This window comes from Balaenoptera borealis, assembly GCF_965194805.1.
Source record: "Balaenoptera borealis genome assembly, chromosome: 3".
NCBI classification, from domain to species: Eukaryota; Metazoa; Chordata; class Mammalia; order Artiodactyla; family Balaenopteridae; genus Balaenoptera; species Balaenoptera borealis.
This window is the reverse complement of record NC_138866.1, coordinates 164,924,942-164,944,445: the sequence shown is the minus strand read 5'-3', so window position 1 is coordinate 164,944,445 and position 19,504 is coordinate 164,924,942. Positions and strand designations below refer to the sequence as shown.

The following is a 19,504-nucleotide window of genomic DNA, read 5'->3' as shown; positions in this document are numbered from 1 at the left end:
GTCCACGTGACCCGCACGCCCACCCCGCCAGGCCCTGCCAGGCCCCGCCCCCCGACAACAGCCTGGCCGTTGGCCGCCGGCTCAGCTGACGTCCGCCGCGTTGCCATGGCCACCGCCGGCTCTCCCGTGGGCGTCCTCCCGTGGGTGCCGGGAGCTGGGAGCCTCTGTGAGGCCAGGGCCGCCAGGGCCTTTCCGCTCTGAGTACCTCTCCGAGCTCAGTGTCCAGCAAGGGCCGTCTCCTCGACCGCGGCTCCCGGGCGCCCCGCGGGGCAGGTCAGGACCCAGCCAGAGCGGCCACCCCAGGAGCGCGGTCCGGGGTTCGATCTCCAGGACTGGGGCTGAGAACGCCCCCAGAGCCGGCGTGACCCAAACAACCTTTTTATTTTGCTTCCATCTTATTGGAACCACTAGGAAGTTTTCAGAAATTTGTGACTCTTTGTCTATAGTTAATAGCTTCTGAACTCTCCACTATCTAGTACTTTTTTTTTTTTTGGCCTCGCGGAGCAGCTTGCGACATCTTAGTTCCCCCACCAGGGATTGAACCCGCGCCCTCGGCAGTGAAAGCGGGGAGTCCTAACCACTGGACCGCGGGGGAATTCCCTCCACTGTCTACCTCTCACGCTCCTTTAGCTTCTCCGAAATACATCAGGATTTTGTCCCTCTGGACTAGTCTCTTTTGTCTCCTCTTGGACGGCGTAGTGTAAGGGAACGCATGCAGTCTTAGGAATCTAATGGCCGTACATTAGATTCCTAATTCCTAATGTATTAGGCCGTACATTTTAGTCCCTCCTACTTCTTAATGGCTTTGGGCAATTAATTTTTCTGAGCTACATCAGTAAAATAAGGATAATGATAGCCACCGCCTACAGGTGTGAAAACTAAATGAACGAAGAGATTGACACATGGAAGGCCCTCAAATTTATTTTCCTTACTCAAATTTTAAACCCCTGCAATACAGCTTCTGCTCTAACAACCGCTGAAACAAGCTATTTCAAAGGACACTTAATGACTTATAATCACCAAATCCAATGATCTGTTCTAATGCTTAGATGTATGTCTAAAAAAGAAGCAAAGTACACACACACACACACACACACACACACACACACACACAGCCTCCCCTTGACCACACTCTAGCCAGGCTCCTCTGAGCCCTTTCTCCACTAGGCCTTACCTTACCTTTATAGGCCTTTCTCCACTAGGCCTATAAAGAGGTGGAACAAGCACCACACAGTTCCACCCTAGGCTGTCCATAGCCCCCTTAAAATATCTGCCTGGGAAAGCTCAAGGCCGCCAAAAGAATTTACCGTTTCTTCCAGCCAACACTTGAAGGCAGGATCTCTGGCTCCCAGCCTCTGTGGAAGGATAGGAGCTTAACTTCCATTAGCACCAGTTAACAAACCTGGATGGGTTTCACATGGACCAAACCTTCCAGCTTTTTTCACTTAATTTTTCACTTTCCTGACTCTACTGAGCCTCCACTCACCGCCCTCTTCCTATCCTCTCACTCTCCTCTTAAAAGGCCAGTCACTTTTGTCCAAATCAAATTTGGGTTTAATTCACACTGGATTCTTTCCCTAATACAATACATAGTATATTACTGAATAAAATCTGTCCTTAGCACTTTAGTGTCCAGCTGTGTTTGTCTTTAAACAAAGTTATGTACATACACATACACGCACATACATATATATATATGGCATATATATATGGCAATTTAGGCTGGGCTTGCATGAGTCTCTGCTCCACTTGGGGTCATCTGCAACAGGTCCAAGGCTGGGGACTTGAATTATCAGAAGGTGCTCTCACTCACAAGTCTGGCATTTGATGCTGGCTGTCAGCTAAGACCTCAGCAGAAGCTGTCAGCTCCAACATCTCCACGTGGCTTCTCCATGTGGCCTGGGCTTCCCCACAACATGGCAGCTGGTTACCAAGGCATGTCCTTGGAAGTGACCCAGCATCACTTTCAGTGCATTGCATTTATAGAGGCAGCCACAAAGTCTTGCTCAACTTCAAGAGGGAAGGGAAATAGACTCCACCTCCAGGTGGGGATGTGGTAAGATTCTGGAAGAGCTTGTGGGACACAAAATACGGCTCTGGCCTTTTGGAAAATGCAATCTGCCATAATCATCACTGCACATCCTGTGACTTCATTCTTCTCTCATTCTACTTTGTTTTAGTCATTTTCATACTTGCCTAATCTCCCCTAGTACACCATAAACTTCTGGATAGCAGGGAGGGTCTTATTTAATTTTTGTATCATTTTCAGTTACCTGCAAGTGTTTGACTTAAATACAGTTTTGACACTAGATTGTGAAATAATTTTGTGAATCCTTTCAATGAAGATGAACTAAATTGAAAATCTAATTGACAGAAGGAGAAGAGTGGCCTGTACCTTTCTCTCTTTTTTTTTTTTCTTTAACTTTTATTTGCATTTATTATTTGCAGCATTTATTCCCGGGCCATAAGTTTTTGTTTCTTCAGTTTCTTCTGGGATATATTTTTCTTCTGGGCAACCTCCTCTTCTGGTTTAGGAACAATCTGTTCTTTTTCAGTAAGGATCATCTCAATGTGGCAGGGAGAGCTCATGTATGGTTGATCCAACCATGAGCTCTGTAAGTCCTGCACCACCACATCGTTGGGGCTTTGTTCGCCTGGATTTGCTCAGTGACCAGAGAATCTACATCTAAGCCCTTAAGTTCAGCATTACTCTCTGCATTTTTGAGCATGTGCAGTAAAAATTCAGCACTCTTTTTGGGCCATCGACCCTGGGTCCAGCCCCACTCTTTGGCCTGGGCACACCTACCAACTCCACCATTGTAACAACAGAATGGCACACATTGCTTCTTTAAAGTGGCATCCTTCAGATACTTGGTGACTTTTCGGATATGCATACCCTTAATGGCCTGGGCAGTTTCACGAGTGTTCTTAAAGTGAACATGAAGATTTGAACCTCTTGACTTGCATGATTTTGTGGGGTTTTCTGGGTCAAGTGAATAGTGAACCATTTTTAGAGGTCACCTCAGGCTCCTTACCAGAAAAGTTCTCTCTTTACTACCTGTCTCTGGGACAGCTCTCTGGTTCAAGGAAAAGCCTGGGAACAAGCTGAGAATATACCCTAGATAACTTTTGTGAATTCCCTTTCCAAGATTCTTCAGTCTTTCTGCTACTACTTGCCACTCAGGACTTTTCCTTGCATAACCACAAGACGCCACCTAATCTACATCTATCAGGAATATCACTCTATCATGACCTGCCACCTTGTTTTAAGCACATTCAGCAAGACTCTCTCTCTGCATGTAAAATACTTTGTCTTCTCAGATTATTAGTCCATTGAGGACAGTGGGCAACCCATTTTCTCTAAATTTCATGTGTTTCTAATGTCCAGAACAATGCCATATATGCAACACGTGTTCAATAAACTATTTATTGAGGAAATACCATTCTACTCCTACAGGATCATTTCTTATCTTTGTTCCATTATAGCTGGTTCTTCATGAGTCAGAGTAGACACAGGGAAACAAGACTAAAGTAGTATACCTTTATTAAAAGTTTGCTAAAATTAACTGATTTTGCAACTGGCCGTGTGGAACTAACAGTCTGCTTTAGATTGTGCTTTATCAGATTTAAATACAAACATGGCAGTGAATTACTACTTCCATAGAATAATTTAGGAATTGTCTACTTGTGTAATAGTGTGTTACAAATATTGAGGATTTAAACATTTTGTCCAAATTTCCCAAAAATTTAATAGTTTTAGCCTGAATCCTCTGAGAAGCTGAAATATGTAAACCAAATATCCAAGTACATCTAAGAGAAATTAGGTAAAGCTTTTGGAACCTCAAGACCCAAGTCTTGATTCTTTCTTTCTTTCCTTCTTTCTTTAAATCTAAGTATAGTTGATTTACAATGTTTCAGGTGTACAGCAAAGTGATTCAATATCATATATACATACATATATATATTCTTTTTCAGATTTGTTTCCATTATGGTTTATTATAGGATATTGAATACAGTTCCCTGTGCTATAGAGCAGGACCTTGTTGTTTATCTATTTTATATACAGTAGTGTATATCCATTAATCCCAAGCTCCTAATTTATCTCTCCCCCACACCCTTTCCCCTTTGGTAACCATAAATTTGTTTTCCAGGTCTGTGAGTCTGTTTCTGTTTTGTAAATAAGTTCATTTGTATCATATTTTAACTCCACATATAAGTGATATCGTATGGTATTTGTCTTTCTCTGACCAAAAGTCTTGATTCTTAATCTATGACTTCCTTCCTTTGTAACCCTTAATTGCTAAAACCATATTTCTTCAATTTTGCAAAAGTGATACTGTTTCTATTGCCAGCCGAGGAATTTTTTTAAATAATAAAACTTCAAAGGTAATACAGTCAGCCCGTAAATGGCTATACCTTAGAATATTTTTGCTTACAGTATGTGTATGGAAAATATAGGAAAACTGAGCAAAATTGCTCTTATAAAAAAGAAAACTTGGGGGACTTCCCCGGCGGTCCAGTGGTTCAGACTCTGTGCTTCTAGCATAGATTTATATTAATGGGATATTAATACCACATTATCAATTTTTAAAATATTTTACTTTATTACTGATATAATATATTTATCCCATTCTTTATTATGTGAGTATTTGATTTGGAATTCTTCAAATGGCCTCTTCCTGCAAGGTAATTCAAAATGCTGATCCACGTTGCAGTGGTGATTGAGAGTAAGGTTAAGATACAGAAGACATTTCAGGGCTCAAGTTGGAGATGTAACAGGAAACAGACTCGTGAGGTGTAAAGTTAGAAATCAGGAGAGATCTCAACTAAAAAAAAAATCTGGTTTTCCATCTCATTTTGTGCTCAGACTTTTGAAATGTTTTAACTCAAGAAACAGAGAGATCTGAAAAACAAATGACACTGTGCTTTTATTTTCTTTCTAGTTCAATATACAACACTGATAACCGATCTCATTAAACAGACCTTTGTAATTTTACTGGTTGACATGCGTGGCACTAAGTTACATGATTTATAAGGCTTGCACTAAGTTACATGATTTATAAGGCTTGGCGAAGGAAGAAAGCATTCACGTGTATAGGAATAAAAGGGATGTGAATATTACAGAAACGGTAAATCAGTACACTAATGTACACGTTTAAGATGTGAATCACGAATCTACTGCTGTGGCCAGAACAACCTATACATTGATTCTGAAAGACATTAAAAGTTGCCAGTAAAAGTGGAGAGGGTGTTACAGGGCCCCAGTACTTCCCCCATTTCTGAGAAAAACAGTGTCCCAGCATGAGAATGGTACATGGTAGTGCTCTGCAGCACCAAGCCATGTAAATGTACACAGTTTGCTGATATTTAGTTATACTTCCAGTTATAAGCTTAATTTCAGAATAAGGGAGTGGGTTGGTGACCTCTAGAAATCCAGAAAGTGCCTGATGTTGGGAAGTTCCTGCTATCAAAGTTAAAGTGATCCTTAAGTATCACAAATTAACATCATATGACAGCAGGGATTTTTAGAGGCAAGGCTGATGATCAACCAGGGGCTGAAATCCCCATATCAGACACCCAGAGTTAATTAAAAATATTAAGGTATCGCGGCAAGAACAATTTAAGGGAAAAAAAAAAGATACTATGGCAAAGTAGACCACAAATCAATTTCATCGTAACTATAACTCAGCTTAATAATACTGTGCTAAAGGATCATACACCCGGAGGTTTATATTTAATAAGACCTATATTTAAGGATAATGGGTAAAATAGTGATCTTGAAGAACACAAATCAGGAATAATACAGTTTTGCTATAGTGTTTGGTGAAACACTTTTCACAGTGGCTGGAAAGCAGTACCAGAGATGACATAAATTGAAAATATAGGTAGTCAAGGACTTTGAATAAAAAAGGGAAAATTCATGAAAGTCACATGCGTCAAGAAAATAGGGAGGTAATGTTGAGGTAATCCCTATGCAGCTATAAGTTCAGACTCAAGAACTTTTCCTGGGTATATCCAGTTAACTAGAAAGAGTCGAGTCTGGAAACATCCGGATAAGGACCTAGCTCTACAACCCACACAGGTCTGACAAAATATAACACTATGGTACTTCTAAGGACGAAAGTGACTTGTGGGATTCACGTCTTGATGAACAATTCCTTTGGCTGTTCCATGTATTCTAGATTAACCTCTCCTCTGTCCTCATCAATCCCAACATCTTCGAGGAATACATTCTTTTTGTGGCACCTAATGGAAGGAGGAGAGAGTGGAGGAGGCGAGCCTTTCTTTTTATGGCAGTTTTCTTACAAGGAGGTAGTGTTTCTTCGAAGGGCATCATTGGGTGAAGGTCTTGGCGAGGACTTCTTCATGCTGCTGTAGATGAACGCTGCCGATTCCTACAGCAGGTACCGGCAACGCGGGTCGGCTCACCAGACGGAGCTAGCGTTGGAGCAGAAAAGAAATACAATGACATTTGGACTAGATCAGAGCTCTGCTTAGCTCGCCCAGGGACGTGCATGTATTTCTCTGTTAAAGTTGTTTAACTAGAAATCACCTTTTTGGAAAATAATGTGTTACATAAAATAGATTGCAGGGAGATCTATGTCACAACTGAAAACTAAATTCCAGGCATGATAAGGTGAGACATATTCTGGAATCTGTCCTATTCTTAGGACAGATTGGTTGGTTTTAGCTGTAGAGTTGGTTTTAGCTGTAGAGTTTCCTAAATTAGAACTATTTACAGGTGAAAATGATTTGAGTGCTGTAAACTGGTATTAAGTGACCTGAGTTTTAATCAAAGCAGAATAGAAAGATAAACAGAAGCACAACTGTTCTTCTCCTTGTTTTCCTCTTCCTAAAACATAACAAAGAATTTGGCCTCCGACGTCTACCAGCTTTGCAGGTGGGCCTGGAATAAGTGTTATTATAAAACCAGCCGGCTCATCGCTCTCCTCCCCCGGGGCGTGGATACCGGCCTTTGGGACAAGAATGCTGAGTAGGCTAATGGGAAAGGTAGACGACAGGTAGGTCTTCTACCTTTTCGAGTATAATCATTGTTTTTGTTTTTTTTTTTAACATGATACTAGTAGGTACACATATGCAGCTTGCTAAACACTCAGCAGTTTAGTCTGAAACAGGAGCCTAAAACTAGGTTTTATACTTTAGTTTATCTTTAGAAGCTTTGGACTGATAATAGGGGATAAACCTATTTGTTGGCACTCCAATAGGAGAAAAGGGACACACAAAAAACACTGCAAAAGAGACAGAGCTGTCACCTTGCAGGCCAGTTGCTTTTCAAACCTTGGAGAAACAAAAAACCAAGGACCCATGTTCTGAGGCTCCTCCTGACTCCAAATAAAATCTATGAAAGAAGAAAGTTCATCTCAGTACCTCAAGTAAATATATACAGCATACTACACACACAGACACACTATATATGTATGTGTGTGCACATACATACACATACGTATACTATACATGTTACATATGTATATATACACATATACATACATAGTTACATATATATACATATACATATATATACATGCACACACACACACACACACACACACACACACACATATATCCTCAAGTAAATATATTATTACCTTTCCAGTGTAAAGGAAAGGTACATAGTTACATATATCCATATACATATATATACATACACACACACACACACACATATATCCTCAAGTAAATATATTATTACCTTTCCAATATGGCACAGTGTTGTCTTTTTTTTTTTTGAGAAATGCATAGTCATGTGTCCATCACCACAATCATGATACAGAACAATTCTCTAAACCCCAAATAGTCCCTCATCCTGCCCCTTTGTACTCAGCTCTTCCTCCCACCCCCAACCTCTGGCAACCACTGATCTTTTCTCTATCCCCGAAGTTTTGCCTTTTCCAGAGCATCAGGTAAGTGGAATCACACAGTACACAGCCTTTTGGTTTTGGCTTCTGTGAATTAGCAAAATCCATCAGTGATTCTGCCGATAGCAATAGTTCACTCTCTTTTATTGTTAAGGAGCATGATATTGTAGGGATGCACAATGAGATTGTTTCTTCATTCACCAGTTGAAGGATGTTTTGGTTGCTTCCAGCTTGGGGCAATTATGAATAAAGCCACTATAAATATTCTCATATGGATTTTTCCTCTCTTGAGTAAATACCTAGGAGTGGGACTGCTGGGTGGTAAGGAAACTGTGTGTAACTGCAAGAGAAACTGACAAAACTGTTTTCCAGAGTGGCTGTACGAGTTTGCATTCCCACCAGCAGTGAATGAGGGTCCCGGTTGCTCTGCATCCTGATCAGTCCTTGATATTGTTTTGTTTTCATTTTAGCCCTTCTAACAGGTATGTGGCCATATCTCATTTTGGCTTAATTTGCCTTTCCCTATCACTAATCATGTTGATGATCCTCTCATATGGGTATTTGCCATCTGGTTCTTCGGTAAAATGACTGTTCAATTCTTTTGCACCTTTTGAAAAACTGGATTATACGTTTTCTCACTGTTGAGTTTTCAGAGCTCTTTAAACATTCTGGAGAGTCCTTTGTCAGATATGCTTTTACAGATATTTTCTCCCAGTTTGTGGCTTCTCTTTTTTATATTCTTTGCAGTGCCTTTCGCAGTGCAAAAGTTTTTCATTTTGGTAAAATCTACCTTTTCTTTTCTGGAACGTGCTTTTGGTGTTATGTCTAAGAACTTCTTGCCTAACCCAAGGTCAGGAAGATTTTCATCCACTTCCTTCTAGAAGTTTTATAGTTTTACATTGAGGTCTATGATCAACTTTGAGTTAATTTCTGTATAAGGTGCACATAGATATCTAATCATGCCAGCCCCATCTGTTGAAAAGGCTCATCTTTTACAATTATACCAGATGTATCATAAACGACTGTATAGCACTGATTCCCTCCAAACTCAAGAAATTCGCTGTCTTATACGAAAGCGGGGGCGAGTGAAACGGACACCCAAAGGGACACCAAAAAAGACATGGAGACATTGGCTTCAGTTGTATTACTTTCATATCTCCAGGTTCCATGAGATTCAACTTTCTAATAACTCTCACTGCTCCCATACCATCTTTTTATTTGAGATAGTTCAAATAGGTTTCAGGTAACTTCAGGTAATAAGAAGGACCCTTTACCTCTAACATGTTTGTATTTGCTCATCTCTTCCTGCAATGAATCCAGTGGGAAAGGGCAGAGTTCTTCCATTCGGATGATAGCAAAGTCATGCTTCCTGGCCTCCAAAGATTCTCTTTGCTTCAGCAGGGCATAGAAATGTTTGCCGCAGCAGAACACTAAACTCTTAACCCTGTTGGGTAGAAAAGGGACAGTGAGGCGGGGGAGGAATATCTTCAAGTAAGAACTGTGGCAGAAGAAAGCGGGAGACCACAGAGATTTAAATGCTACACCACTGAAGCAGCGGGGGCGTTGTAGTGGGGTTCAGTCATGCTGTGCCCTGGCCAACCTTCTTGAGCAACATATGCCCCCAAAATTCACTCTTCTGTGCATATTCTAACTCCTACCCCATGAACTTAAAGGACTTATATAAGGATAGAGAAGATTTGGGTCGCTTGGTTCACTCAACATGAACTAGTTTTCCCACTCACTACAAATCTACTGCAGAGTATGAAAACAGAGCTCCACATCAGATTACTTTTTTGGATCCACAGATGAATCACCAATGACTGGTTTGAATGCTGTTCCTGGTGCCATTTCTTGAAGAGTTGACACAGCTGCCTAAGGAGGGGGAGGGGGAGAAAAAAGCCACAAATCTATCAACCAAGGGAAAGGACCTGAAGATGCTTTTACTTATCAGGGATCTTTCCCAAGAACTAGTATCAAAATTCTCTCCTGGGACTATAAGTAAACATATGTACTAATAAACAAAATATCTTTCCCAAAAGTATCTGTTCTGTATACTTCAGAATAAAATTATTTTTCTGAGGTTACATAAGATTGCCTTTTGTCTGGTGCCACAATAAATTTTAACAGTCAAAATTCCAGAGTGTGGGACTTCCCTGGTGGCACAGTGGTTGAGAATATGCCTGCCAGTGCAAGGGACACGGGTTCGAGCCCTGGTCCAGGAAGATCCCACATGCTGCAGAACAACTAAGCCCGTGAACCACAACTACTGAGCCTGTGCTCTAGAGCCCAAGAGCCACAACTACTGAGCCCATGCGCCTAGAGCCCGTGCTCCACAACAAGAGAAGCCACCGCAATTAGAAGCCCGTGCACCGCAACGAAGACCCAACGCAGCCAAAAAAAAAAAAAATTGCAGTGTGATGACTCAACTGTATCATCAATAAAAACTACACCTTAACTTTTTGGAATCAGAAACAACATTTTATAGAATTTATATTGTGAACTGGAATAGCTGAGTTAGGGCAATTATTTCTGTCTTTAGGATTTTGACTATAATTTATAAACGAAACAGAACAAGTAGGAACAACATATGAATATTTCCACGATGAAAAGAAATTTTATTACTGAGCCCAATTTAAAAAAATACTTGGGAATTCCCTGGCAGTCCAGTGGTGAGGACTCAGTGCTTTCACTGCTGAGGGCCCAGGTTCAATCCCTGGTCGGGGAACAAAGATCCTACAAGCTGCGTGGTGCGGCAAATAAATACTTGTTGCAAAGAACTTAAAGTAGAAAACTGATGAAGCCAAGGTGAGGGATTTGATCCCTTTTGCTATCACCTAGTTAGTTTCCCTATAGTCTAGTCCCAAATGGGTATATGACATTTAGACTAGGCCATTGAGGGCAGCCATACTGATGCTGGAATACTGTATATAACCTAAAAAATTAATATTAGCTATTCAGCTATGCTTATTAGTAAATAATGTGTGATAGAGGCAATCTTTCTCCCTTCTGAACCAGAGCCTTTTGTCAGTCCCCACTTCCTACAGCAGGAATCAAAAGGTTCAGAGTTCAGAGTTCAGAGTTAGGTGGGAAACTGGGGTGGGATTTTGGTACCACTTGACAGACAAACTCCCTGTACCCCTGAGTCATGTTTGCTACATGGCAAGTCATCTCTGAGTGGGCCATGGATAGAGAAGGCTGGCTATTTATATTCTGCTAGATCACTTGTACCAATAATCCAATTTTCAGGAAGAAATCAGAATTCAATACTGGTTGTACTGACTTTCCATTAACAAAAGGACTTACATGTTTAATGAAAATATTTGACTACTTAATAAGAGTAGTTTTTCACTTGAAAGTCTATAAGATAGCTGTTGATATTTTTTAAGCTCCCCAAGGAAGGCTTCACTTATTTAATAAGTTGTATATTAGACTTGGGGAGAGGGGTGGAGCATTAGGGCCAGAAAATGAACTCATTTTCAGTTACAAACAGCAAAAGAAATTCTCAACAAAACTTCTAATAGTTCACTCAATACCTAATAATATACATGCATTATATTTAATATCATTGTACTCCTTTTAGTTATGATTGAGAGAGCAGGTGACAACGTTAGGGATACAATGAAAGTTGGGTTCAAGAATCCCAGATCAGGAATTCCCTGGTGTTCCAGTGGTTAAGACTCTGCCTTCCAATGCAGGGGGCGCGGGTTCGATCCCTGGTCAGGGAACTAGATCCCACATGCCGCAGCTAAGACCCAGAGCAAAATTACAGTAACTTTACATTTTGACTTGGCTCCTTTCACATCGCTGTTTCAAAATATCGGTGTCAAGACAGCCCCATCAGAAAGATGGTGTAAAGGGACTGAATTTGTTTGTCTTGAATGTCCCATGATGCCCATGAAACCATCTCAAAATTCACAAGGTTGTTCACAGAGAGAATAAGCAGACCAAACAAATGAACTTTCAGCCATTGGTGAAAGAGCTTGAAGTGCATTTCCTCATTATTGACCCCTGAGGCTGGGGTGAGACAGGTGAGGGGCCTGGAGAGCAAAATTTAAGGGGGCGCTCACTCTGGGATCACTCAAGTACCCTTGACCGACTGTGAGAACAAGGGTCACCTTACTCCCCTCCAAATGCTAGAAACTCCAAAAGAGGCAACCGGTGAAGGCAAATCACTGGCAGCTTCCCTCAACACCCCTCACTTCCAAATACACGTTCTCTAACCTTTGTGAGAAGCACAAGATCATCTCAAACAGCCAAGTCCTAAACGACTTAGTTCACCTCAGCAGTGGCATCCAAATAAATGCAAAGGTTTTTCGAATGTTAATCCTAATTCAGACTCTCATACAAAACTGAAAAAAATTATAGCAGGTGGGATAAATATATGCTTAGCAGTGTTTCTTATCTTGAACTCCGCCACTTGAAAACTAGCATATTTGTGTGATTTAAAACAACATGTGCGCTTAACACTTAGTTCCGGTAAACCAAGAGAAAATATACTCTTGTAAAGCCAGGTAGTGATAAGCTATATTGTTACAATGTTTGAAATGGAGTCTACCGGTGATAAATCATTTAACAGAAAAAGTCTAAATAAAAGTCAATGAATAAAACCACTCATTTTCATCAAAGTAATTTCAACTCCCAACTTGCAACTATCAACACAGCAGTGCTGAGACCATTTGGACATTGAAACTTTTCCTAAAAGATTATTTCTGCTCAGACTGGGATGCCAGGGTTATAATATTTGCTATGCCTGTCCTTCATGACAATGAAACTGAGAGCGACTTAGATTTCTAATTATTCTTGAAAGGTTAAAAAAAAGAGAGAAAGAGAGAGACAAAGCAGCATGGCCAACTAAAACCAAAGAGATGCTTCTGTCATTTGCATCTACAATCAGATACAGAAAAGAGATGAAAATGCAGGGGAAAAAAAATGACAGGAGGAAAAAGACTAATAACCAGCTTTTTCTACTTACAGGGAGTCTGAGCAACATCTTCGGAGAAGCAAGGATGAGGGGCTTCCTGAAGTTCCGGACCATCTGTCTCCGTAGCAGATGAAAGTACTGGGCGGGCGTGGAGGGGTGAGCCATGCACATGTTCACGGTATCTCCGTCCACGCCCTCCTCCACGCTGTCACACATCTGGGAGGGAAGTGAGAGGAAGGAGCAGACAGTCGGGTCATCTCACTCCATCCTAAGGGCACAGGCTATCCTACGGGGGACACGGGGCTCTCGATGAACAGGAGAAGAGATGTGGCTCTTCATTATAGAAAAAGCCCAGAAGGTAAATTTATGACCTGTGAAGAATTCACCAGAGGAGAAGTCTGATGGCTCCCCATCGGCCAAGTCTGTGTGTTTTAATGTGGTTCTTTCCAAACACAGCTGACTGCAGAAAGCATGTGGAGGTGGGGACTTCCCTGGTGGTCCAGTGGTTGGGACTTGGAGCTTTCACTGCCAAGGGCCCGAGTTCTATCCCTGGTCAGGGAACTAAGATCGCACAAGCTGTGTGGCATGACCAAAAAAAATTAAAATTTAAAATTTAAAAAAAAGAAGCATCTGGAGGAGACTTTTTGAAAAATACAGATGCTGATGACCGTGGAGTGAAGATGTTGGAAGGATGCACAATCCGAATCTCACTCTCCTGATGGGATAAATGTAAGTATAGTTTGTTTTAGAGACAAGAACAAGAACAGCTAACGAGGTTGAAAAACTGAGGGCAAGGAATGAAATCTCAGAAGATCCTGCTGGGACAGAAACTTGAGGCATGGCTCCTAACCTGATCAAGAAGCAGTACAGAGGAAAGTAAGTGAGTTGACAAAATCCTCAGATTTTTACTGGGCTCCTCCAATTTGGTGACAGGGTGTGAGTGGCACCGTGGGGAAATAAAGGCAAAATCTAGGGCTGAAGCCCCTGCAGAATTCAGTGGAGGCAGATGGGGCTGCCAGGCTTGCCACTTCCAGGGCCAGGACATGCCAAGGAAAGAGAGGCCCATGGAAGGGATACACAGCCCTGACCAGGGAGTGGACCCTTGTATGGGCTTAGCTATTGAATCTCAGAAGGGACACCGGAATTTAGCAAGAAAAACCTTCTGTCGAGCAGAGCTATGTCCTCCCGCGCCATGTCCTCAGGCTTCATGTACTGGAGACTATTCTCAACTGTTGTTCTAAGAAGGTAAATTGGTACCAAATGGGAAGGAAAATTAAGGGGAATTCACCCACACCCCCTCAGGGAAACTATAAGGGTTTTGAAGGATTGCCCTAAATAATCAAAGACAAGATGAAATAAAATGATATAGCAACAATGTAAATATTCTACAGCCCCTTATAACTTTTTATAAGGGGTGGGGGGCACAAAAAGAAAGGAACATAGCAGGCAAAAGGCAGCCAATTTTAACAAAAGACATAAGTATTGGCAAGGATGTGGAGAAAAGGGAGCCCTTGTACACTGTTGGTAGGAAAGTAAATTGGTATAGTCACTACGGAAAACAGCATGGAGGCTCCTTAAAAAATCAATAATGGAATTACTGTATGAGCCAGAAATCCCACTTCTGAGTATTTAACCAAAATAACTTAAATCAGGATCTCAAAGAGGTATTAGCACTCCCATGTTCATTGCAACACTACTCATGATAGCCAAGATGTGGAAACAACCTAAATGTTCATCTACGGATGAATGGATAAAGGAAATGTGGTATGTGGTATATAGGTATATTTATCTATATATGTAATATTACTCAGCCTATTCAAGGAAGGAAATCCTGCAATTTGCAGTTACACAGATGAGCTTTGAGGACATTATGCTAAGTGAAATACAGATACTGCACAATTCCAGTTATATGAACCATCTAAAATAGTCAAACTCATAGAAGCAGAAAGCAGAGCAGTGGCTGCCAGGGGCGGGGAAGGGGAAATGGAGAGTTGCTAGTCAAGGGGTATAAGGTTTCAGTTATGTAAGATGAATAAGTTCTAGAGATCTGCTGTACAACATAGTAGCTACAGTCAACAGTATTGCAATGCACACTTAAAAATCTGTTAAGAGGGTAGGCCTCATGTTAAGTGTTCTTACCACAATTTTAAAAAACAACAATGTTTTAAAGGGCAGATAGTCTTAAAGATAACACAATAGAATTAGATAAGAAAGGTGAGTGCAATGCCAAGAAAACCAAGTGAGAACCAAACTCTACCATTACAAATCTAATAAATAAATAAGAAACATCAAGAAGCAGAACAGACAGGACAAAAAAGAAATGGCATGAACAAAGAGCTTGAGATAATCACAATGAAAGAAGATGAAGTAAGCAAGTGCTTATATAAACAGCAAACACTCTTCACTTTACCTATCGATATTAATTCTTTTGCAGGGCTAAAGATAAAATTAGTAGTGTAAACAAAGAGCTTGAGGTAATCCCAGTGCAAGCACAGGAAACGATAATAATAAAAATAATAAACAGCAAACATATAAATGTCGATTACTGTTCTAAGCATTTACATATATTGACTCTTTACGCCTCACAGTAATCCTATGAAGTAGGTCTGAGAAAATTATTAACATGGACTTGGTAATTTTAATGCATATGTAGATGATCCTTTCAAAACCCTGGCAACTTGGTTCCTTGAACTCCTGTCCTCCAATCACTCTGTCCTCCATCCTACCTCAACAACCCATTTCCATGGCTACATCCTGGTTTCAATGACAGGGATCTCTCCATAAGCTCTACTTTATCCATTCCACTCTGACCACCACTTCCTACCTTTTTAGCTCAATTCCCTTTAACACTTTGACTCCATCAATCCTTCAGCCTCATCAATACCACCAACATACTGATCTTATCACCTTTTCACTGGCCTTCACCCTTCACATCTCCTCCCTCCTCCTTACTTAAGCTAAATTCCATAGTCAATCATTACAATCATTCTTTGGCATACACCCTTAACTCCCTTGACATTTTTTCACTCCAAACCACAAGCCGAGTTAATCTCAACTTTCCATCTGTCCCATTTCTGCACCTATGCAGGGAATGAAGCTGGAGAAAACACACAATCACACTGATGGATCTCACTTTAAAATCTTGACCAAGAATCTTAAGTCGGCCCTCAATGCTCTTAGATTATTATCTTCTATTTCCCTAATTCACTCATTCTCCTCCTCTTCCAGATGACTATTTCACAGCTTTAACCCAGGATCTCCTCCTCCATCATCATTCTCAGCTAATGACCCAAGAGTATCTCCTCAGACCTTCACCACAACATCTACCATGTTCTATCATCTGCACCGTATTCTCTGCCTCTGGTTATTACCATAGATGAACCTGCCATGCTGCTGTCTAGAGCTGATCCAATCCCTTGTGCAGTGGACACCAGCCCATCCTGGTCTCTCAAGGCAATCACTCCAGTCATTCTACTCTCTCTCCTACGTCAATATTTTCTTCTCTACTGGATCATTCCTATCAGCATACAAACATGCTGTTATTTCTCCTATCTTTAAAACAAAAGCAAAAAGAACGTCTCTTGGTGCAAATTTCCCACTTCCCTGTTCTATTTGCAGCAAAACTTTTCAAAAGAGTTAAACTTTCCTCCTTCCATATATTCCTAATACCACTCCACCTAAACAAACCGCAGTTACCAACCACCAAATGAACCCTTTATTGCTAAATCCAACGGCTAATTCTCAGTCCTATCCTGATTGGCCTTGATACGTCCTCCTTCTTAACATGTGTCCTTCACTTGCTTTCTAGGACCTTCCTCCAGCCTCACTGGTTGCTCCTTCTCAGCCTCCTATGTTCTCCTTCCCTGCAGCCTCTAACTGTTGGTCTATCCCAGGGCTCAGTTTGGGGGCAACTTCTTTCTCTAACTGTACTCATTCTTTTGATAATTTCATCCAGTCTCATGACTTTAAATATCATCTAGAAACTGATGACTCCCAAACTATATCTCTTGCATGCTCATTTCCTACATTTCTTTGAAAAACTGTAGTTTTGTATTTCACAGCTAGTTCTTTAATTTACCTCCAATTTATTTCTGTAATCTAATTTTTATGAAATGATTTCTCTGTCATTATCTACCAACCAACCAGTTATATCCATTTATCTAGCTACTGTTCTATCTACCTATCCAGTAATCTATCACCTTTCTATATATTTTATCTGCCTGTATGCTAAGATAATTAATGATATTTATGTACTTAGGGTGATGTGTACTGATGTCTCCATTTACTTTCAAATGCATCCAAAAATTATATGGATTTATGGATAGACAGAGGGATGGCAGATGAATAGAAACATGATAAAACAAATATAATAAAATATTAATGGTAGAATGTAGCAAGTGGGCATATGAATATTCTCTGTAAAGTTTTTTCAACTTTTTTGTATGTTTGAAATTTTTCATAATAAGATATTAGAAATATGCATAAAGAGGCATTGGTAATGATTCTTACCAAAAGATAACAATGGTAATTTCTGGGTTGTTGTTTAACATTTTTTAATGGTCACGAATCATTTTATAAAAATACTATCACTATTTAGATCTGGGGTTGGTCCCTGTATCTCTGTTTATAAAAAGCCCCTAGATGACTCCGATGATCAGCTTGACTCAGAAACTACTGATATTTGCTGCATAAGAAGCACTTTCAGGGACTTCCCTGAGTGGTCCAGTGGGTAAGACTCCACACTCCCAGTTCAGGGGGCCCAGGTTCCATCCCTGGTCGGGGAACTAGATCCCGCACGCATGCCGCAACTGAGCCCGCATGCTGCAACTAAAGATCCTGCATGCTGCAACTAAAAACCCCACATGCTGCAACTAACTCCCGGCACAGCCTAAATAAATAAATATTAAAAAAAAAAAAAAAAGAAGCACTTTCATTGCCGTAAAACCGTGACACTAACATGCTTGAGGCATCACATTTCCAAGGAATATTGATTGACATTGCATTAAATCTGTTTCATTCAAATACTACAATGTCTTATAGTCCAAGGTTCACATTAGGTATTTGCAGGAGGCAGTTCTATTTCAAAGCACCTAGAAAGCAGGGAAACATTTCGTGGAATCCAGAAGGCAGTGGACATACCTGCAAGAAACGCTCTATTCGACAAGATGAGTGCTCTGGTCCAGCCCCGTCGTACCCGTGAGGAAGGAGGACCACGATGCCGCTTTGGAGGAGCCACTTGGCCTCACCTGCAAAGCAGCAGTGGGAGTAAGAACGCTACAACGCAGGTGCAGGACAGCCCGGGGCGACTGGGCAGTGAGACACGTGTTAGTTTGTTGCTGGACCCCCCAAACCATTTTCATTGCACCATTCACTACAGCTAAGCACATTCCCCAGGAGACACAGCCCTCCTGCTGACAGAGGACTTACATGCTCTTCCTAGCAGCTTATTTAACTGCCTGATAGCTGCCATGCCCCAGTGGATGACAGAACAGGCTCCCAACTCTCGGAGTGGGGGGATGCCGTGGTACACAGGGGTCTCATAAGCAGTTATGTCCCCTTTTCCGTCATTTGTCCCCGTGAGGCTGATGCCACACGTCCACTACACACCCATAGGCCAACACCAACCTCCAGAGATGAACGTGTCAAAGATGATCTGAGCACCGTTGAAGAAATCGCCAAACTGAGCCTCCCAGAGGGGCAGTAGGTTAGGGCTTTCGATGCTCATCCCATACTCAAATCCCAAGACGGCCTCTTCCGACAGTGGGCTGTTGCTTACCTAGGGCAAAGGAGGAGAACAGAACCGTCATGCAGGGAAGATGGGATGTGAATCTGTAAAGGTAAAGCATCATATTGGTACCAACTGCTCAAAAGGGAGGAGGGCCGTGAGGGCAGCTGTGCTTTCATTCATCCCCGCATCCCTTTGGGAGAGGACATCTCCTGCTCTCCATGAGTGATGTGTGTGGGAAAAGTTGGGGCAAACAGAGGAAGACATACAAAAGGTTGGAATATGGGCATTAAAGATTTTCTTGAAGGAGAAGCAAAATTAACTTCTCAGATGCCCCACCTTTGAAGCTGAGAGTAAAACGGTGTCATAAGAGCTTTTTAAAAAATGTCACAAAACAAAGTGGGGGGGAGGGACTTCCCTGGTGGTTAAAAATCTGCCATCCAATGCAGGGGACGTGGGTTCGATCCCTAGTCGGAGAACTAAGATCCCACACGCCATGGGGCAACTAAGCCCTCGTGCCGCAACTACTGAGCCTGCGCTCTAGAGTCCACGCTCCACAACTAGAGAGAAGCCCGCGCGCTGTAACGAAGAGCCCATGTGCTGCAACTAAGACCTGATGCAGTCAAAAATAAATAAATAAATATTTTTTAAAATCTAGAAAAATGGTATAGATGATCTTATTTGCAAAGCAGAAATAGAGACATAGACGTAGAGAACAAATGTATGGATACCACGGGGGAAAGAGGTGGAGAGGGAGGAATTGGGAGACTGGGATTGACACATATACATTATTGGTACTATGTATAAAATAGACAACTAATGAGAACATACTGCATAGCACAGGGAACTCTACCTAATGCACTGTGGTAACCTAAATGGGAGGGAAGTCCAAAAGGGAGGGGATATCTGTATGTGTGTGGCTGATTCATCTTCTTGTGCAGTGGAGGCTAACACAACATTGTAAAGCAACCATACTCCAAT

At 41.4% G+C, this 19,504-nt stretch overlaps 1 protein-coding gene and 1 pseudogene across 3 annotated transcripts in view; both read right to left on the bottom strand.

Moving 5' to 3' along the window:
• Positions 1 to 1,099: 1,099 nt before the first annotated feature.
• On the bottom strand, positions 1,100 to 4,770 carry LOC309625672 (large ribosomal subunit protein uL22 pseudogene; annotated as a pseudogene). The gene has a single exon. The product of its transcript is annotated as a large ribosomal subunit protein uL22 pseudogene (transcript).
• Positions 4,771 to 4,904: 134 nt separating this feature from the next.
• Positions 4,905 to 19,504, bottom strand: part of DHTKD1 (dehydrogenase E1 and transketolase domain containing 1) — a 52,179-nt gene continuing 37,579 nt past the window's right edge. For both annotated transcript variants that reach the window (XM_082385347.1, XM_082385348.1), the window contains 7 exons: positions 18,424 to 18,574; positions 17,938 to 18,044; positions 12,850 to 13,014; positions 9,667 to 9,749; positions 9,152 to 9,321; positions 7,275 to 7,360; positions 4,905 to 6,438 (listed from right to left, as the gene is read on the bottom strand). In XM_082385347.1, the coding sequence (XP_082241473.1) occupies positions 6,334 to 6,438; positions 7,275 to 7,360; positions 9,152 to 9,321; positions 9,667 to 9,749; positions 12,850 to 13,014; positions 17,938 to 18,044; positions 18,424 to 18,574 (867 nt within the window). In that variant the 3' untranslated portion in view covers positions 4,905 to 6,333. The remainder of the gene's footprint in view (positions 6,439 to 7,274; positions 7,361 to 9,151; positions 9,322 to 9,666; positions 9,750 to 12,849; positions 13,015 to 17,937; positions 18,045 to 18,423; positions 18,575 to 19,504) is intronic.